Source organism: Mytilus galloprovincialis, chromosome 12 (assembly GCF_965363235.1).
Source record: "Mytilus galloprovincialis chromosome 12, xbMytGall1.hap1.1, whole genome shotgun sequence".
Taxonomy (NCBI): domain Eukaryota; kingdom Metazoa; phylum Mollusca; class Bivalvia; order Mytilida; family Mytilidae; genus Mytilus; species Mytilus galloprovincialis.
The window spans coordinates 24,715,485-24,738,702 of NC_134849.1; the positions used below are offsets into that span (position 1 = coordinate 24,715,485).

General features: G+C 31.6%; 1 protein-coding gene across 6 annotated transcripts in view; it reads left to right on the forward strand.

Moving 5' to 3' along the window:
• The window catches only part of LOC143055002 (uncharacterized), a 162,670-nt gene that overhangs the window by 5,295 nt on the left and 134,157 nt on the right, over positions 1-23,218 (forward strand). For 4 of the 6 annotated variants that reach the window (XM_076228118.1, XM_076228117.1, XM_076228119.1 and 1 more), the window contains exon 2: positions 4,024-4,121. In XM_076228118.1, the coding sequence (XP_076084233.1) occupies positions 4,063-4,121 (59 nt within the window). In that variant the 5' untranslated portion in view covers positions 4,024-4,062. Of the gene's footprint in view, positions 1-4,023; positions 4,122-15,270; positions 15,407-18,621; positions 18,769-23,218 lie in introns of those variants that run through there. The other 2 variants (XM_076228122.1, XM_076228124.1) reach the window with 2 other exon arrangements.

A 23,218-nucleotide genomic window follows, 5' to 3' on the forward strand; every position in this document is an offset into this window, starting at 1 on the left:
ATAAAAATGTGTACTAGTTACAATGTAAGTGAAAATGTATTGAGAATTGAGAAACACAAATGCTAAATAGTTTGAATTTATTTATTTCCTGGCTTTGTGGTGTTGTGGTAAGTAGTTCACCTCAAGAACATGCTATTGGATATTCTAACAACTCCTTGGTCAAACCAAACACTTTGAAATTGGTATTTGTTTATTCTCCGCTCAGCAGTCTACAAAATGTACTTTATAGAGTAAGTGTAGAGACTGGTTGGCTTGGAGTTGGAATAATTTGTCCAGGTACGGGGAATATAAAAAAAGAAGATGTGGTATGATCATCAATGAGACAACTCTCCACAAGAGACCAAAATAACAGAAATTAACAACTATAGGTCACCGTTCAGCCTTCAACAATGAGCAAAGCCCATTCCGCATAGTCAGCTATAACAGGCCCTGAAATGACAATGTAAAACAATGTCCAGACTTGGGGTCAATTACATTGGAATGTAATTAATTAAATTACACATTACATTGCAAAAATGGTCAATTACACTAATTACACATTACACAGTTTTTGAAATGTAGTTAATTAAATTACAATTACTTTACTAAAGTAATTAATTAAATTACACATTACATTTCATCATGATATTTTTTAACAATAATTTACATGTTTATATAATGCATGTGTAAAATATTCAGTAAGCATAGTTTAAGCGTTGCATTTGATAATCATTTAATATAGTTATTCTAATGTTGAGTCAATTAGTCTGAATCTTCTGGTCTGAAAACAGCAATTGTAAATAATCTTTCGACAGGAGCTAATGTTGTGCAAGATATTGCTTGATCCAGACATGGAAGTTTTATGATTAATTAGAAGACCATTATATTGATAGGAGAGGGAATTTGTTCCTATTAACTTGACAATACATCAAGAGGTATTTTGACATCTCAGAAATGAACTCATTTGAATAAAACATTATATGAATAAAGAAATTATAAATGAATTTAAAATATTTTTTTATTTTATTTTAAAAATATTAAAAAGTCAAATGAAAGTGTGCTTGTCACAATATTGAAAATAATTTTTAGTACAAACAATGCATATTATGTCTAAATATTAGCAATATTTTGCTAATTAAATAAATTATCTGTAAAAGTGGCATTGCCCCGGGACATTTTAATCTGATTAATTGCTGTTTGCTTTTACAGCTGTTAATTTTTATTCTTATAATCCTTTTGTGTATACTAATTTGACAAAATGATTGTATGCAGTGATTTTAAATTCTAAATGAACTGTCTCAGAAAGATGTTTTTCACAGTGACACATTTTATTGTTTTTGTTTAACAAGGTGTTTATTACTTATCAATCTAAGTTAGTTAAGAGATCTTTCTTAAAAACTGAACAACCCTTATATTTTTTTAAATTATAAGACTATTCAAAAAAAATCTGTAGGTCAAAAAAATGATATAAAACTTCAGAATAAATTACAGACTTCATCATGTTCATATATTAAAAAAACCATTTATATTAATATTTGAAAAATATATATAATTTTACAATTTATATTATTAAACACAAATCCTTATCTATAACACCATAAAAGTACATGTAATTGAAATGTAATTCAAAAGTAATTGAGCATTACATGCTTTTTTCAATGTAATTAATTAAATTACCATTACATGTAATTAAAAAAATGCTCAATTACACATTACATTCAATTACATGGAAAATTGTAATGCATTACACTTAATTACCATTACATTTTTAATTACCCCATCCCTGACAATGTCTACCTGTGGACTATTACCTTCTGAACTAGCATGTTAAAATTCTGGCACAGCATGTCAGTCTGCTACAAAGCAGTGTTAATTTTCATTTATCATATATATTTCATGCCTAATACAGTGCTTTTCACATATGTGTGATGACCAAAAGAAGACAAGCCGTATTTGCACCCTCAGTCTGATAACCAATTATTAGCCCTATGACGTCACTGGTAGAAATCCATATCAGCTTCAAGTGTTATTCTTCTTCATTTTTCAGAAGTATATGATAAAGAGATTAATAAATGGCCTTTTCCATGGGCTTTGCTCATTGTTGAAGGCCGTATGGTGACCCATAGTTGTTAATGTCTGTGCCATTTTGGTCTGTTGTGGACACAGTTGTCACATTGGCAATCATACCACATCTTCTTTTTTATATTTTCAAAATCGGCCCAGGTATCATCCAATGACCCATATCAGCATCTAGACTTCATCTTGTGCTGATATGGGAATCTTAGGATGATACCCGGGCTGATATGAAAAAGGCCAGTTATTAATCTCTATGTTTCATTTACATGTTCTTTTCCTGAACACTGTAGACACATTAATTTTCGTAGGGATTTAATTTCGTGGTTTCCATTAAATGGTAGTGATATTATATGAAGGTTAAATTTCGTGGGGTTTTTAATTTCGTGCGTGGATATATTCTTCCCACGAAATAAACGAAATTAAATCCTCCACGAAAGATTTCTGCTTTTACAGTATGCATTAATTTTGCAGCTAGACATGAGACCTGCACCAGGCCATCATAATCATTATGATCAAAATATTTTGATATAGTAAAATTGAGAAAGGAAATGGTGAATATGTCAAAGCGACAACCACCCGACCATAGAGCAAACAACAGCCGAAGGCAACCAATGGGTCTTCAATGTAGCGAGGATTCCCGCACCCGTAGGTGTCCTTCAGCTGGCCCCTAAAATATGCATAATAGTACAGTGATAATGGACGTCATACTAAACTCCGAATTATACACAAGAAACTAAAATTTAAAATCATACAAGACTAACAAAGGCCAGAGGCTCCTGACTTGGGACAGGCGCAAAATTGCGGCGGGGTTAAACATGTTTATGAGATCTCAACCCTCCCCCTATACCTCTAGCCAATGTAGAAAAGTAAAAGAATAACAATACGCACATTAAAATTCAGTTCAAGAGAAGTCCGAGTCTGATGTCAAAAGATGTAACAAAAGAAAATAAATAAAATGACAATAATACATAAATAACAACAGACTACTAGCAGTTAACTGACAAGCCAGCTCCAGACCTCAATTAAACTGATTGAAAGATTATGTCTTCATCATATGAATATCAGGTACAATCCCTCCCGTTAGGGGTTTAGTATCATACTATCATAAAATATATGAGAAGAACATAACCCGTGTCATGCCAACAACTGTTTTTTTTAGAAATACATGTGTTTAGTTCCGATGCAAAGACCCTATCAGTGAATTAATGTTAAAGCCAAAATATGCAATCTTTAATGACCTGACAACAGTATCGTAACTATATCCCCTTTTAATAAGTCTATTTAAAGGTTTTGTTAGTTTCTGAGGAGAATACTGACATTTTTGTGCTTTATAAAGAATATTTCCATAAAATTTTGGATGTGAAATACCTGAACGTATAAGATGTCTGCATGTTGAGTTATATTTACGAATTATTTCCTTATACCGGTGATAAAATTTAGTAAATGTTTTGACCAGTTTGTGATATCGAAAACCCTGGTGTAATAATTTTTCAGTAATACATAAATTTCTCTCGCTAAAATCTAATACATTGTTACATACACGAGTGAATCGTACAAGTTGAGATATATAAACACCATAAGATGGTGACAAGGGAACGTCACCATCTAAAAATGGATAATTAACAATAGGAAATGAAAAATCATCTCTTTTATCATAAATTTTTGTATTAAGCTTCCCGTTTATGATATAGATATCAAGATCGAGGAAAGGGCAGTGGTCATTGTTATCATTAGCTTTATTTAAAGTAAGTTCTACAGGATAAATTTCTTTAGTATACATACTGAAGTCGTCATTATTTAGAGCCAATATATCATCCAAATATCTAAAAGTATTGTTAAATTTTTGTATCAAATGTTGTTTTGATGGGTCTTTGCTAATTTTAGTCATAAATTGTAACTCATAACAATACAAAAACAGGTCCGCAATAAGTGGTGCACAGTTTTGAACCCTTTTGCCTTTTTTAATAGGAACAATGGTAAAGGTTCATCAGAGGATTTACCATAGTCATGAGTGACTCGTCACCCCAGAAGAAGGAAACTTTGGAAGAAAGACAGCAAGCCTTAAGGTAGGCATTTTTTAGTTTGCAGTTGTGTGTTCAATGTACATATGCATGTTTCTTGAGAGAGGAAACGAAACTGTCTGAGAAAGAAAGAGAAAAAATAATTTTATTTCATTGAAAGTCGGAGAGGAAATTTATAAATTTATCGTCATTTATTTTCCATCTATGAGTTTGAATGTGCTTCAGGTATCTTTTGCCCCTCTTTTATGACATTATTGAATTTCTAACCAAATTTTTTGTTCTTAAATGTTGAAATGAAATGAAGACTTTGCTTTTTATCGCAATTGAGAAAAACTGTTTGAGCCAAGAAGAAGATGAATGGTAAATGCTTAAGTGGAGGTTGTTTTATAGTACCAGTAAAATTTGATGCATTGTTGTCAAAACACTGTGTATATTAGCTCCAGTCACGCTTCAGTGATTCCTTATATAAGCAACCAAATTTTTCCCCCTAAATCCGCCTCTGACATTGATTGCACCAAGAATTGAATTCATTTGAGTATTGATCAGTTATTTTGTTTATGTGTGCAATTTTATTTTCAGAAATCAGATAGAATGTTTTGAAAAATAATGTTGAAGAGTTCCTACACTGTATTAGGCTAACGCAATATACTTTAGAGATCTCTCCTGCAATGTATGTTTAAAAAGTTGCAATTCCGATAAAATTCTGCTTAGGTTGAGCCTTCTCAACAGATATCTTTCAACAAAAGTTATTACTAATCAGAGATTTCTAAATCTCTTTTTCTTAGGTGGTCTTTGAAGGAAGTTTGCTAGACGTCCTTGCAATTAATTTTAGACAGACTGCTATTTCATAATTTTCAAGTAGTTATGCCCCTTTAAAGATTTGTCCGTGTGAATAATTATGTCATTGATGTACACCATATTGAATTTAGGAGGAAATTAAAAGAGATAATTTGCCATAAATTCACAATTTTGTTCGTGGAAAATTACGTCCAAACTACATCGGAAATAATTTTTGCTATATGAGGAAAAGTTTCCATGGGAATAAGTTGACGGTAAAATTTACCATGAAAATGACAGCAGTAATTACGTATTTCCTGAGAGATTCCTACTCCATGATAAACGTTTGAATGTTGCTTGTTTACTGCGATAATTGGAACGTAATTGATAATGACACGTTAATGTAGGTAATAGATGATTTGCTCTGAAGGGACTTTTATAAGTAAAAGAGATTGTATTTTCATTAGCATTTGTTTCTGCTTATTATTTACAAAAATTCAGACTGGTGCATTGAACAGATATGTAATGTGTTGGATCTTAGAAGGGTATTTTTGAGAGACGAAAAATTTAATTTGCAAAAGGCGAGATTTTTCTCTCAAGATCATATTTATCAGTAAAAGAGAATAAAGAGATACATGTAGTATTTTCATTATCATTGTTTCTGGTAAAAATTTATAGTATATCTAGTATTAAAACTGGTGCATTGAACAGATATGTAATATTTTGGAAAGGTATTTTCCAGAGACGTGAAACCAAACAATCTAATTTGCAGAAAGGCAAGATTTTTCTCTTCAGATGATATTATTCACAAGTGCACTGGCACCAATCCCACAAAATTATACTGTGGATTCATTATTATTCGTTAGGTACCAATTTTCATGGGTACAGGTGAACCACGAATTCAAATGTTCAACATATAACATATTTCCAATGATACCACGAAAATTGATACCCACAAAATTAAATGAATCCACAGTTATCAAATGAAATTTAAAAAAGTGTTGGTGTTAGGCTATTTTGACCTCAATATATGTTTTGTTTTTTTTGTTAAGTTGTTGGGTTGCTGCTTCATTGAACTAGACTGTCCATAGAATTTTAGCACATGCTATTATCAGTTTGTCACGAATTGCCACATATTTACATGTATACATACGATGTAATGTACTGTAACTTCAGAAGTTATTGCAAGATTTTTATTATTGCAAATAATGCGACAGAGTTGTAAATGCAAAAATTAAAACTTGCATTTTGAAAATTTTATATGAATTAAACAGGATTTTTCTCAAAATCATAAAAATAAAAATCGCATTTAATTGTTTTCAACTTTAGAAGGAGGTCCTCTGATTTGAAAGTGATGGTTATTCTGAGTCTGGTTTGGACATGTAGAAGGTTGTTTTTACCTTTAATGATCTAACTTCCGCTTTAAATTTGAATTTAAATTGTTGTTTGTACAAAACTTTGTAATTAGAGGTCAAGATTCTATATTTTGAGGTACATATAGTTTATTTTGAATATATTTTATATTACCACCCACTTTCATATTTATTTGTCTTTTCGATATAAAAGAGGTGTAGAAAAAGTATTTTTTTGGTAAATGGCTCAGAAAAAAGGTTCATTCATAATTATTTGGGTGAATTAACAAGCAAAAACTTGATTTTAAAAGTTTTTCAAATTCTTTTACATAAATTGAACTTTCTTTTGTAATAAGAGAAGGCATTTCTTTATTCCTGGTCAGGTGCAGTATAGCCTTTGAATAGATCTTAGTTGACCAGAATACAAAAAGATTTTGATTTGTTAAGGCGTTGCGACAACTGAATTGAAAAAAATAAAAAGATAGTAATTCTATAACTGTCCACAATGGAGGTGTTTACTGGTATGATTTCATACATTTGAGAAATAAATAATTGGATTTTTGCGGTGGTATTGGGTCACTAAGGTGACCACATGAAATGCGTGGTCAGTTTTATGATGCAATTATAATAAAATTGTGACAATTACTAGATTTTCAGAGTGAAGAAAATTGTCAATTGGCTATTGAATTTCTTTTGAGGAGTGTTAATTTTAGAAAAACAATTAACTGAGAAACTTAAACTTTTATAGATTAAATCTAAAATAAAAAAATCTAAGGCCTGGTGTAAAGCAAATTTGGTTAAATTTTTTGAGTGTGTTTTTTTGTAGTCACAATTGCCGACAAAACCTTTGACTGTTAGTTGATTCTCTCCAAGCACAGCACAACTCTCATAATGAGGAAAACTGACTGCCTTTGATATTTAGGACAATAGTGATCACAGTGGCATTAAACACAAGCAATCAAATATGTTCTTGAAAGTTTGTTGCCTTAATCTCATTTCTTTATGGACATGTTGTTTTTTCCCCAAAAGTTATGCTATAAGGTTTGAAAACCAATTAAAAGATTTTTTTAATAAAAGTGTATGGGAATTTATTGCTGGGTACACACATGTGTTGTGAGAATAACAAATGTAGATGGTAAATCAGTATTAAAAATTTGATAATTCTTGATTTTAAGTAATTTTTGTATCCAGAGTGCCTGAAGGCACCCTTTTCATATGACAACTTTGATATTCAAACAAACTTGATTACTTTGAATGAAATATAAATGAGTAAATTGGATGGGATTGCATGAGGTCAATAAATAGTCATTTTACTTTGGGGAATTTGAGTTCAAAGTTAAATCAGGCCTCTCAGCCATTATCATGCTAGAATTTCAACAATTACAAATGAAAGGAAATGTGGTTTAACAATTAGCGGTCTGTTAAAGTCATAAGGAGGATATTTGGCCCTTTGATTTCTGCAGAATTTTGTAATTTTGGGCATTAAGAAATTCAATGCTTCTGATCATCCTTCCTATAAGTCTATGTGATAATGTGGTATGTCTTAAGAAAACAGAAATAATTGCATTTATATGTTAAACTCTGAATAATTGGCAAAAGTCACCAACTTATAAAACTGCTTGTACGATTTTAATGGTTCTTGTCAGATTTTTTTTTTGTGTAAAAAATGACTACAGCATGTTTTTTACGAAGCAGCTGATAATGATAGACATACAACAGAAAGTACCAATTTTAGAGTAATCTTGACCTCAACTTAGTTTTTACCCTTAAAATTTGGGCACCAAAATATCTAGTTCTTATTTCTAAAACAATAAATGTACCTTATAAACTTTACTTTAATTGATTGCTATTGAAACTGAGGCTTGCACTTAATGACTTATTATAAATAGTCAACTTGCTGGCCATATATAACCCGAGGGCAGGTGCTATAATATAAAGTATTTGTGTTGGTCATTTACTGGTCATTTTACAACTTTGGTTGTAGTGTTCTTATATTGCAGTCACCGCTGTTAAAGTAGCAGTGTCCAAGAGTCAGGTTTAAGCTTAATTTGTCTACGATTTAATCTGCTACAATTCTGCATGCCATATTGCAGACACCGCTGTTTTAATGGTCGTGTCCAATAGCGCCTCTGTCAATTTTTAAAGGATTAAATCCACAATAATTCTGCATGTCATACTGCAGCCACCTCAATTTTAAGTAGCAGTGTCCAAGAGCCGTAGGGTTATAACTTCTATAGAGATCAACAATTATTCTGCATGTTGTATTGCAGCAACCGCTGTTTAAGTAGCAGTGTCCAATTGCTCTAAGGTTAATTTCTCTACTGTTTTAAATCCAGCATAATTCAGTATGTTATTATTGAAATCTCATCATCAGAATTAGTTTAAATCCTCTTCTGATCTGAAGGCAGATATTGACATATATATACTGTATGCCAGCTTTTCCCGTGTTTCTATTAACCTAATCCTCTTAGTTTTCAATCTTGCTTCAGCTGTGCATAAAGTGATATAGCGGTCATTACATAGTCCATCTGTATTGTATTTAGATTTATCTTTCTCTAATTTTTGTGCAATTTTCACATTTCTTGATCGAGGTGAGACAAATATTTCTCCTCATAAGTGAAAAATCTGTTCTAGGCAAATGATTGGTCGAAGTTTAATGGTGACCTTAAATTTTCTTGGTTTCTTTTGGATTTTCCTATTGTGACGTCATGGAAAAAGGCAATCATGCCTGATGACGTCACATAAAAAGTACACAATTTTCTTCAAATCTTTGAAAGGGAAGGATAAAAATCATTAGAGAAACAGATGCCACCACTATAACTCGTGTATTAAGATATTTCTGTACTCCCAACAGTTAAATTTCAATTTTTGGAAAGCTCGGCAAGCTTTGCGCTTTTAATTAAAATGTAATTGTGTCAAGTGGAGAAATATTTAACACACTTGTTGCAGTTGTGGAATCTATATAGATGCATTTATAGTAATATATAAGGAGTAATTTTGCATGGTCTTCATTATATTAAGTGCAGGGCTAAGATTATCTCTGCAGAATTAGTAGTGTTTAGTAGCTGATGCCTAGCAGTTAAGTTGTCCATTTCTCTTCTATTTTATCTTCACATTTACTTTTACATGTACTACTACTATTTCTGCAAGTCTGTGCACCTGACCATAGTCCACAAAAGAAAAAGATAAAAAAAAACAATAATTTAGTAAGACCATAACATCATTGCACAGAGAACGTATAAGGGTGAGCTAAATGTATGAATCAAACAAAAATCATAGACACAGGGGAACTCTTGTGTTTTGGAAAGGGTAAATTATTACACAGTGGACCAGTTTCCCTTTTCATTAATATAACAAATTCTGAACATCAACAGTGCTTAACCAAAAATAATATCTCAACTTGTAATAGTGTTTCTGCAAATTGTCTTTGGTATAATTGGTTACATTCCACTTGAATTTATATTTGTGATTTCTGTATTATAGCTGACTATATGGAAGGGCTTTGCTCATTTTGAAGGCCATATGCTTTTCTGTGTCATTTGTCTTTATGGAGAGTTGTCTCATTGGCAATCATACCACATCTTCTTTTTTAATATTGATATAGATATCATTTTATAATAAAAAAAGAAGATGTGGTATGGTTGCCAATGAGACAACTCTCCAAAAGAGACCAAAATGACACAGATATTAACAACTATAGGTCACTGTACGGGCCTTCAACAACAAATTTTTAAATCTATTGAACTTTAGCAGATCTAACGCTGACTGATGTACGTGAATACAACTATAAACTGGGTGCAAAGTGTCCATTTGACACCAATATTGTTCCTAACTATTTTGAGACTTGATTTCCTAAATCTGAAACATACTGATTCAGCAGACATAATTTAAAATTGGCTACTTTGTCCTTTTTGTCACTTAAAAAAAAGAGAACATAGAAATGACCATGCCATTAGCTTAATGGAAAAAAATTGTCAATTGTAACTTATTGCAGTTCTGATATTGAAAAGTTTTCTGGTTAAATGGATAACATCCTTAGAAGTGTTAACAACTATAGGTCACCATATGGCCTTCAAAAATGAGCAAAGCCCTTCCATATAGTCAGCTATAATTATAGGCACTGAAATCACAAATATTAAAGCAATTCAAGTGAGAAAATTAACTGCCTAATTACTGTAACCAATTATACCAAAGACATTTTTTAAGAATTTGCATGAAAGAATTTCCAAGTTGTCCATTGATCTGAATACTGTAAACCAACTTATTTTTGCAGTTATTTATCTCAGTTTGCAAATTTTGTGAGTATGAAACAAAAATAATATGAATATAAATCATTGAAAATACGTAAAACTATGGTTTTCTTAAAATTGTAAGGATTCAGCCTTTCCTGCTAATTTACAGACATAATGGGGGAAAAAATCTTTGCAAAGACAATTTCTAAAGAAAGTTTTTTGATGGATAATAAAGAATAAAGATGTTTCTCTACAGCAATTCGATACGAGAGAATAAAAAACCTGCCAAATCCTTGTTAAAAACCTGCCATTATACATTGTAAAATAAACAACTTGAGAAAATATTTCCATCTCAATAAATTTATTATTCAGCTGTTGTACCTAAACATTTCTTTTTCCTTTAATTCAACAATTAATGACCTGTGTCCAGGCGAAGTGACCTGACCTCAGATCGTTTCATTTTGACCCTATCATTTCAATTATGTGAGAAAAGCTAAGAAAACTTCAATAATTGCATGTACTTTGACAATAGATTAAAAAGCTAGAAGGACATCAAAGTCAAAAATGTTCTTTATGGTCAAGACATACCCTTGTCATTTTTATAGGAATTTAAGATTTTAATAAATGGGGAAAAAATTGTCTTGGACTGTTATTTATGGTCAAGAAATATCCTTGTCATTTATAGAAATTCAAGATTTTATTAAATGAAGAAAAAATTGTCTAAAACCTTAATGAGATGGTAATTTCGATATTTTTATTGGCCACATGATGTTTGAATGCAAGGGTATATCAAATATCCAAATGTAATTTGGACCTACAAATGATATTAAAACGTCATGCTGTTGTTTAAAGTTTTGTGTTTCCACTTTTGTATAAAGTGTTGTGTTTCTAAAATTGTGTAAAAAATTTGTGTTTCCTACTAAGAGGTGTCCAAGTACATAGTTAAAATTAATAATAGAGCCTCAGTTTGTGAAAAATACCATGCCAATAAGTAATTTGTTGTTTGCAGAAAATATCGAAAAAGCATTACAAAAAATATCACACACCAAGATAAACTCATAAAGGGGAAGTCCTTTATAAACGCTGGACTATATTAACCTATGGAACGAATGGAAACCTACTGTTGAATTCGTGACTCCTGATGAAAGAATATCTTTTGGTTCCACAAAGCCAGAATTCTATGATACTGTTGTTCATATTGAAGGTTTCACACTTTTCCAATGGAAATATATATGCCTATACCTATTTTGTCTATTGTTAATAGAGTTTAAGTTGCCCTATTGAATTTTGGCTACTTTTGTTGTCAGGTTTCTGTCTCATTGACATGAATCCTACGTGGTCCATCTCATCCTTAATAATGGTTAATGCCAAAGCAAACTTTAATTATCACCGAATTAGTTTAAATTTTTGTTTAGGGGCCGGCTGAAGCACGCCTCCTGGTGTGGTATTTTCTCGCTGCATTGAAGACCCCATTGGTGGCCTTTGGCTGTTATTTGCTCTTTGGTTGGGTTGTTGTCTCTTTGACACATTCCCCATTTCCATTTTCCAATTGTTTTAAGTTGCCCTTTGGATGTCTTTTGGTTTCTTTTGTAGTTGTTGTGTTGCTGTCATATTGACAGATACCAATCCATTCCATGCAGATAATGCCATAACTAACTTACCTTACCGGTATGTCTTCCACTGAAGATAATCACATCAAAATAATATCTAATTCTTTGTAAAATAAAGGTGGGATCATCTTCAAAAAAATTGTTTTTTGATTCAGGAATTACTTAATGGAGCTGGAACCCCCTGTGGTGATGGACTTAAAGCATTGGACATACATAACAAGGGTTAAATATTGATGTAGTGTTGCCTCACCTTGACTTTCCCAGCTAGGAAACATGACACTAGATAAAATTGTGTAATTGTGTAGGTAATGAAATATGACATCTCTGAAATATAAAATCAATGTTTAAGTCATTATTACAGTGTATCAGTTATATATTTATACAGTTTAGAATTATAAATCACCACTTTTGTCCCTAGGTTGGCTTGTGTAATATTGATTTTGAAAGAAAATTATGGTGTAAACAAGTTGTTCTTATATAATATCTGAAAAACTAAGGAAAGATATACCTCTTGGCCTTCTTGAATAGGGAAGTTGCTGACATTGCTGAATTTATGGACTATGCTGTGTCTGCTGTTTTTTCATAGATGACTTTTTTAAATTTGTTCATTTCCATCCGAATAATTCTTGTGTCATTGAACCGATTGTTCAGTGTTGTCATTTATGCTGATTGACCTCGGGTCAACAGGTTGAATTCTTCAAAAAAACATTTGAGATTAGGCTGTGTACATAAACAATTTTTTCTGGCATTTATTAATATTAATATTTTCATGCTTTATTTTTTAATAAAAGCAGACTAGAATTTTGGTCTAGAAATTCAAGAAAGATTCAATATATCTTTCGCTGAAACAGTTGTTCTAAATTACTTTTGCGAGCCACAATTAAATCTATTATTATGTTAGTTAGCCCAACGGTGACTGGGGTATAGAATTCTGGTCACTTTTGGTCTTCTTCTGATTCCCAGCAATGACCAGAGGCAAATGTAGCCCCCCTCCCCTTTTTGGGGAAACAATTGGTTGCCCTATATTGGGAATCACTTAAGCATGACTGGAGCAGACCCCTTTTAAGCAGTGAATGGGCCCCCACTTATGAATATTTCTGGATCTGCCACTAATGTCCACTCACAATCTTGATGTTAGATCTGATGCCTGAAGTAGAGGTCTAGTGCTACAATCTCTGCATGCTATAAGAACCCTTGTATCAACTCTTTGATGGGTCCTTAAGTGGCCTATTGTTACAAATAAAAGATTTAATCCTTTCCAATAGACATGTACTTCAGCGGCGGATCCAGCCATTTTAAAAAGGGGGGGGGGGGGGGGTTCCCAACCCAGAGTAAAAGGGGGGGGGGGGGGGTAGTGGTGTTCCAACTATATGCTCCCATTCAAATGTATTGATCGTCCAAAAAAAAATGGGGGGTTCCAACCCCTGAACCCCCCCTGGTTCCGCCAATGTACTTGTGGATTGCGAAAAACAATTATTTTTGTGGATTCTTATGATTTCATTTGTTTGAAAAATTCTGCTTCCACTTATGTTTATTACGTGGACTATTTAAATTTGTGTTCACCTTAACCCACATAATCAACTAAAAGTTGTACCCCATGAATAATAATGAATCCACAGTTTAATGAGGATTTAATGTTTTTTCAATTTGTTTTCTTTCTGGGAAATTTAAAATATATGTATAGAAACCAGACAACTGAAGTTAAAAACACATTTTCACATTTGATTTTTGTACAAATGGAAATATAAAGTTGTCTCCCTTACCTTGCAAAATACATTTTCAGAACTCCTAAATTAGAACTTTTTTTCCTTTTAGTGAAACATGAAAATGAATTGACTTATACATTGTGTGTCACATCAGTAAGCACCATGTTGACAGGCAGATATGCTTTTTGCATATTTAATGTATACTACAGCTATTTTCCTAATGTATGTAGTTTAAGGGTTTGGTTGGCTTGCTTGCTTTGTTTGTATAAATATTTGCTTTTAGCATTCATTAACATCATGCAAGCTGAAACCCAACCTATCTGTTGATTAGAATTATAAAACTTAATTAAAATGTATGAGCAAACAGTTATAAAAACAAAGCAATCAAGCAAATCAAACCTTTCAACTACATGCATTAGGAAAATAGCTGTAACTGTTTAATAAAACTTGCATTTAAATCTTGGTATTTTTTTTTTTTTCGTTTAGTGTTTTGCAGATAAATCAAGCAGCTTAGTTGTGTTTATTTTTTTTAATTATTCCACATTTTGTCATGTTAAAGCCTTGTATAGATGCTATATCATGGTTCAATAGGATTTGATCATTATTGAAGGTCTAACAACGGCTATTAAATGAATTAAATGAAAGAGCACAAAAAATAATAACTTATATCTGTATGCAGATATGTGCCTTAAAAGTGTATAAAGCAACACCAATATTAAGTTAAGCAACAGGAAGTAATAAATATTTTGGATAATGGACATGGGAATATATACTGTAAAAGCAGAATATTTTCGTGGATGACTTAATTTTGTTTATTTCGTGGAAAGAATATATCCACAAGGTAAAACCGCCAAAAACATTTTACTTTCATATAATGTAACTTCCAATTGATGGAAACCACAAAATTATCTTTTAAAACTACAAAACCACGAAATTTTAACCCCACAAAAATTACTGTTTCTACAGTAAACATAGTCTTTAGAAAATAACCAACCAGTTTATTTGTTAAGTACAAGTTAGTCTGGAATTAAGGATGCTGCACACAAAAACAAATTTAATAAAATTCTAAATTTTGTGAAACTGTGAAATGAAGATGTCTGTTTTAATTTTTTTTTAAAAGTGACCCCCCCCCCCCAAAGACAATAAAAAACAGAAAATGAAAAAGAAAAATTAAAAGTTAGTGATTAACCACTACCTATTAAATTTTGAAAAACTGACCAACACAGTCCGCTACAAAAATAATTGTGTTAAGAAAACGTAAAAATTAAAACCTTTGGTACATGTCAGTATGAATTTAAAAGAATTGAAAATATATAACATTTCAAAATTTGGTGAACAAAACTATTTAGAAAACACTCAAATTAAAACATTTTATAAATGTCTGTAGGAATTTAGAAAAACTGTGAAGAATTGAAAATATAACATAACAAGATCTACGTCTGTTTGTAGTGTCAATCAATTTATCACTTTACATAATTCACAAGAGTTGCTTCCCCTTATCAAGGATTTATCAACAATATGTGTTTACTCAACTGTGCATAAGATCAAATGTTAGTTAAACTTTGACAACTCTTGTAGTGTATATGTAGGAGACATTTGTCTTGCTCAGGATAATATCTAATTAACAACTTTATATTTCCCTGTTCTGTAGAGGTAAGTTCTAACTAATGTCTATTTCTATCTGTGTATTGGTCAGATTGTGTTTATAATGGGTTCATTTCACCTGTAATTTTTTTCCATGTTGTGTATTGACTGTGTAATACAACACAACACTATTACATAGTTGTTCATTTTGGTTTTTTGGTTCATGGCCAAATCTTTATCAGTTGGTTAGGGAAAAAACAAGTAGATATTGTACTACACATGTGCATTATGTTTGATTTAAGATCCTTGCTTACATGAATAATTATATTTTTTATCTTTCAAGGCCAATGGGGGTATTTAAAGACCTTTTGGAGTATGTTGTTTAATCATGATAATACTTGAATTGTCAAAGAAATTTAACAGCTGTTTTTAAAATACAATAATATTTGTAAAAGGATTGATTTTTTTATTTGTATTTAATTTTTTTCCAAGGCTGAATTTAATTAAAAAATCCATTTAAAGGATGATCAAATTTCAGGTTTAAACTTTTTAAATTTCCCATTGTTTATTTTACATATTGTAAATTGATTCGATAAATGTGTTTTTGAAGTACAGAGTGTAATATTACCTTGAGCATATAACATAAACATTTAAAATACTTGAGATGTCTATTTAATTCCCTAATCGTAGGAAATCTAATGGTGTGTTCTGCTCGTTGGTGAGGTTGTTTCTCTTTGACACATTCCCCATTTCCACCTACTTTTAAGGTTTTTAAGACATTTACCCATATCATCAGAAATCCAATGGACAAGGTATACTTTTAAGTAATGTTAATACAAACATAGGCAGATATACTTGGGCAATGCTAGGTAGTGATCCCATGGAATTTTAAAAAAATTGTGTCGAGCTGGAATTTGGGAGAAACTAAAGTAAAGAATCAGATCTACTCCTTTATACTGAACATGCTGAAAGCTTAAATACTTTTCTCCGCAATATTTATAATCATATACATGCATGACATATGTATATGCTATTTCAGACTTCAAATTTTTTCACTGAAATTTTCTTCATAGAAATTATAAGAACTCATTGGTTATGCTTAAGACAAAGAAATTTTCAGTTGAATATGAGAACCAGTGAGGCACTGTGACAGATTTTAGGTTACACATGTTAAATGCTGGACTGAGGCAGACAGTTGTTGCCTCTCAATATTGTAAGGCCAAAAAAAAATATATGTCTGTTTCCTGTTTCCCGACCGACCCTGACTCAAACCCCCCGACCCTAGATCTTTTTATTCAAATCCGGAAAAAAATCGTTTCCGGTCGGAAAAATTCATTTCCGGTCCGATCCAGATCCGTATTTTACTATGCCCAAACAATCAAAATGGCTGCTCCCAGCACAAATATGCTACAATTAAGGTTTAAAAAATGTCAGCACTGGGAGGATTATTCAATTAAAGCTTCTTTAAAGGGATTAAATCATTTTGGGGTACAGGACCCTAACCAAACATGACATTTAACCGACTGCAAATCTGACAGGGAGTGCAAAAATATAAAAAAAAAAAAAAAAAAAATCCCGACCTACCGACCCTGATTTATTTGCCTTGGAAGCAGGAAACAGACATATATTTTTTTTTGGCCTAATCACCCACAACAAGCTATTTCATGGATTCATAAAAGAAGCAAAGAACATTTCAATCCCAATACCAGGTGTCAGATAACATGTTTTTATTTTACTCAAGGATGCTGCATATTTAAAATTTACCCCCTCCCCCCCTCTTTTTTCCCCTAAAAAATCCAAAAACATAATAAACGAGGCAAAACAAAAACAAGTCTGCTTCATGTACAAAATATGCCAATTCTGCAAATTGAACTTTCATCTTTTGATAATATGTAATGTAACCTGACTACCAGTAGTTACAGGTGTTTTAACAGAATAAACATGTTTTTAATGGTTTGGCGTGTTGTTCAGGGTTGCTCTCTTATAGATGTAAACCCCACATCCTATTTTATTTATAATCATCTTAAGATCTAAAGTCTTTTTTTCTTTGCAAGAAACTGTACAAAAATAAAAAGCGTGGAATTTCAACTCACAGTTTTTAAGCCATCTACAAATAAAATCAAAGATTATTTATTTATAATGAAATATTGTGTAATCCTCAACACTTCTACACTGGTTCCTTAAAAAATGAAAGAGAATAATGGTACTAGATGTTTTTTGTCTTAATATAAAAAAATGAAGATGTCAGTAGAAATGCTGATGAGACAAATTCTCAACAAATATGTCGTCTTTTTTTCATTGTCTGTGAACAATGATAATTTAAAGAAGGATTGGAAAAACAATTGAAATCTGAGATCTAAGAAAATATTTCTTTATATAGTCCAAGACTTAAAAAGAATCCAGTTCATCAGTCTAGTTCAACTATTATTTATGAGTCTATAGATTTAGAATTATTTCGAGTGTGGGAAGTTTGAGACTAGGTAACCCAGGCAGCCATAGAAGAGGGTAATGAACTCTGTGGTTAGAAAATATGTGAAATCAACTATTTACAAAACTATGAATTGTTCGAAATGCTAAAAATTTATTGACCCCTGGAGTAGATTATTTGGCAAAACCTTTCAGAATTTGTGGTCTATTATTATGCTCTTCAACTTCATACTTTATTTAGCTATTTAACACTTTTTGATTGAAGCGCCAATGATGACACTATATTGTAGAGAAAAATCTCGTCTGGTGTACAACATGTTTAGGCCTGTAATCTTTGATGAAGTATTGGCATGTATTTGGGATTTCATTTTTATTCATTTGTATTCATTTGGAAAAATTTTTATTTTTATTTTGTGGGTAACATAGATGAATCAGAAATTAAAGTGTTGAGCATACTATACACATATATATGTTTTTACCAAGATATGTCATATTTCACCAGAAAAAAAACAGTACCAATTAATCAATCTACGAGAATTGGTATCCAAGAAAAATAAGAAAATCCACATTTGTTATAAGGGCACCAATTCCTTTCATTTGGCTTAAGTGTTTAGGGTAACATTGCTGGTCAATAATGATTCAATTATTACCTTCCATAAGATATAATATTGTCCAGGTAATAACAGAACTATTAACCAGCCCTTAATGTTCAACCACAAAACAATAAAACATGTAATAGAGATAGGTTTATGACTTGTACTTTCTCCTTTGAAGTGTTGTGTGTATTTCCCTCTACATCACTCTCATTAAGTGTGACTACCAGAGACCTTGAAGGGGAGTGTTTACAAAACGAGGAAAATAAATACTTCACTAACTCATTACCAGCTGTTTGGGGAAAAAACTAAAACATATGGGATTTAATACCTAGGATAGAAATTTAGATACATAAGATATTTGATTTTCTTCCCAGTGAATTTATGGATTTAGGATATTGACTTTTATCTGTAGGTATTCATAATTTCTATTTTTAGCACCAGTTGGGGGAAATAATGTATGTTTCACATTTAATGCATGTTAAACTGAAAAGCACACCTAACTGACACCTGTCAAGTTATCTCAGTTGTAAATTGCATGTTGCTATCATTTTGAAATAAAGTTTGTCTGATATAGTGTAATTATACATTTTACTAAAATATTAAGGACTTTTTATACTACTATAGTATATTAAAAAAAAAATTGTATTGCAAATTTATGACTGGTTATATTTGTGAAATTAATGATTTTTAGAACAGTTGTTTTTCTAACAAAAGAAAAAAAAATATAATAAAAGTCAGGTTATCTTTGTGAATCATACATAGTGAAGCAGTTGTGACGATTGTGTATTGTGATTTGCGAATAAAAACTTTTATGTGACATCTGTTGTCGAAGAAGATAATCTAGATTTCAATGTAAATGTAGAGAACTAAATTTCACATGTTTGTCCTTGAATTAGACTAATGAAAAAATGAAACGGAAGGATATATTTACTGCATAACATAATTTTTTTTAAGTGGATTAAGTGACCTAAGTAAAGTATTTGGTCATCACCTTTTCAAGTAGCAATATCCTGTATTGAAAGTTGATACTGTATTACTATGGTCAAAGGTTTGTATAAAATAATTGGATACTAATATTGAAACTGTGATTTTACTGCTATTTACTGTTTCAAATTTTGGTTTTACTGTTTCAAATTTTGGTTTTAATGTTTCAAATTTTGGTTTTGCATTCACAAATTTTGTTTTACTGTCACATGTTGATTTTGACATTTTACAATGTTACATTATGTATAGAATAAGGAGATATGGAATAATGATTGCAATTGTGGCAACTATAATCAGCCAACCCCCGGAACCCCCCCCTGGATCCGCCAATGTAGGGTATTGGGTTTACTGATTGTTGAATGCAGTGAGTGACTACTGTGACCTCTTCTTATTAACTTCTATGTCATTTTATCTGCTGTGGAGAGTTGTCTCATTGGCAACCATACCCCATCTTCTTATTTTATATAGCCCGCCTTGATTTTAGTCTAGACTATAAGAAGCTAAGCTTGCATAATTGTCTTTTCAGTTAAAGGTAAAAGATTATTTTTAGATATATCATGTTTTAGCAGTTTAGTCAATTTAAGTTTTAAATAATAAGAGATATTTATGGTAATTATTTTTTACCAAACCCAATATTTATATTTTTAGGTCCTATATTATAAAAAAAATTTCCTTGTTTGACTCTAAACAGAGGTTTTTTGGTGAAATTTACAGAATAGACGATCATTAAACACCATGGGGTTTATATTTTTATGAATAAAGTTTCTTTATTAGGATTAAAATATCTAGAAATGATGCAAATTGAATTCTGTATTGTGATTGGATTAGAAGTCTTACTTATCTCCCTCGACTAATTTCATTCATTCTTACTTTTTTTTAGACGAAAGGGAAATACACTAGTTGATCTGACTTCTATGTTTCAGACCATTAGTGATTTACCAAAGACCCCCAAAAATGACTTATAATACAACAGTCTGCATAGGCGGATCCAGGGGGCCCTGGGGGGCCCAGGCCCCCCCCTTTCGTGGGAAAAATTTGGTTGATTATATAGGGAATCATTGAAGCTTGACTGGAGCGGGGCCCCCCCTTAGGTCAGTCAGCGGGCCCCACCAAAACACATTGACAACAGAAAGTCATGTTGCCAAAACACATTGACAACAGAAAGTCATGTTGCCAAAACACATTGACAACCAAATGAAATTTTACTCAAACACATTGACAACAAAATTTTGTGTTAATAAAACACTTTTGACAAAAGAGAAACAAGGGGTAAAGAACATTGTAAATTGTAAACAACTGGAATTGATTGATGATAAAATTTTCAGTTTGTAAACCATATTGACAAACATTACTTTGTGTTACTGAAACAATCTGATTATATGGCACAAAATGATATTTTTTTCAATCAAAACAGGGGAGGGGTGTATGAGTCACCACCTGAAACTTTAGCTGGGAAGCTGGGGAACCTTTTGAGTATAGAAATGATCTTTAATGTCCAAAGATCAAAGGTCAGTGAGACTTACAGATGTTTGATTCACCTTTTAGGCTTTACTGGCTCTGAGTGGGAGATGATATTAAAGTCATAGTATTATAGTATATAGATTGATCAGTTTATATTCCAGCATTGTCACATTAATTACGCTCACTTGCAAATGATTTTTTTTAACCACTATTCTTATAGTCATAAATGATGTAGTTATGGAATTATTATGATTATTTATGATAAGGCCAAATAAAAATATATGTGTGGTTCCAGTAACCCTACCGTCCCTACTTTTTCGGCTTAAAAATAGCCTACCCTAAAGATTTTATTGTCATTTTTCATTAAGCACTGTTAAAGTCAGAATGTTGTTGCCATAGACTCAATATAAAAAAAAAACATAAAATAAAAAGAAATCCCTACCTACCTACCCTAACTTTTTTTTTAGATGTAACTGGAACCACACATACTTTTTTATTTGGCCTAAATAAAACATTTATGTCTCACTACAGACCCACTGCTATGTGGAAGCAATTTGTTTACGGCCTAGAGTCTTTTCTTGGTCCCAAGTCTTGACAAATTGAAGTAATTTGTATGTGGTATCTTACAAATCAAAGTAATTTGTATGTGGACTCGATTCTTGGTTGCACATCTTTCCAAACTAAGCAATATGTATGTGGACTCTTTTTGCGGCTGCATAGCAAATCCAAATAATTTTGTATGGGAACACAGTTTTCTTGATTGCTATTGTGCAGTCTATGGATTACTGGCAATAACCTTTAACTGACAATTAACTATGAAAATAGTCTCAAAAGTGTGACAATGTATGGATTATATTTTGAAAGGTATTGTAATATTTTTTTATAACACTTATTATAATGTTAAAGATGATAATTATAGCTCCATCAAAGGAGAAATTGAACAATAATAATTTCTGAATATACATTAGTTCTCCGAAATCTTTTTTTAAAATCTGAAATAGTTTCCTTGCAATGTGAATGTCATGACACTTTAATAGCTTATTTTTCTCATGTAAATATCTGTAAATATTATCTAATGTATATCAGCTAACCTTTAAAGGCCAACTTTTGGTTTAGGTTTGACTACACTATGAAGTCTGTTTTTTTGCATCGAATTGCCTAAACTTTAGGTTATTTTTGATGAATTTGCATATTCTTGAAGTGAATGGTGACACAATTAAGTCCATATACCTGACTTAGAAAAAAGATTTTTGTTCCTGGCCTATTTTGCTCCTGGAGAAAAGCCCTTAGACTGTAAATTGTTTGGCCTACCGGTAATGTGAATTGGAGCCACGTTTCATCATAAATTCATGCAAAATTAGGGATCATTCATCATTTGCATGTAAGATATATCTCCTTTCACAGTTTTGTGCACAGTATTGTGTTTTTTCTAAGCAATAAAAGCTAGATTCTCTCACACTTTGATGCATGTACAACAGAATATTTTAGATAATTGTCTAGGATTATGCTACATTTAGGGTCAAAGGAGGGGGACGGATAGGGTTAGGGGTTTTTACTGGATTTTCAGTGGGAACATATGCCATATACTGTGGATTCATTTATTTTCGTGGGTACCAATTTTCATGGATTTCTGAAAACTTGCATATTTGTGGATATTTGATTTTGTGGTTTTGCCAATCTCTGTATACAAAGCCTATTAAAAATATGATATTCGATGAACATTTGAATTCGTGGTTAAACTGTTCCCACGAAACTCATGAAAATTGGTATCCAACAAATATTAAAGGGAAAATTCGCAAAAAAATAAAAATTTGATATTATGTTCATCCTAAATAAATAAGCATATTCTCAAAATATTAAAGCTTTATTTGTCTAGATAAGTGAGTTATTTGATTTTTAAAATCGACTCTAGATTCTCGGCAAGACGCCATCTTGAAAACTAATGACCACGGATATCTAATTACCACAAAGTCCTAGTACACGGCATGACATGTCCGTTAATCAGTGTTAATATGACTTGTCAAGCTGATGGATTTTCTACCCGACCAAGTAATGTAAGCTTAAGAAGTCTACATAGTTTTCAAGATCATCAAATCAATTAATGCTTCACTAAGATTGATAAGAATAATTTAAAAAATACTTTAAAAAACATCTTAATTTTTTAAGAGGGTTTTAAAATATTCAACGTACAATGCTGAGGTCAGGTTAAAAAGCTGTAAATGACATAATATCGTACAATGGTTTTAGCTGGTCAATAAATTTACATTTTTGGCACCCAGATACAGTATCAAGTATTGTATGAATTATGCTATAATAATATTAAAGTAGTCTCAATAAAAGTGAAAAAAAAGTCCGGCGATACTTATTATAAACTGAGATTTATTTCCTATGTAAAAGTTTTTTTAAATGCTTT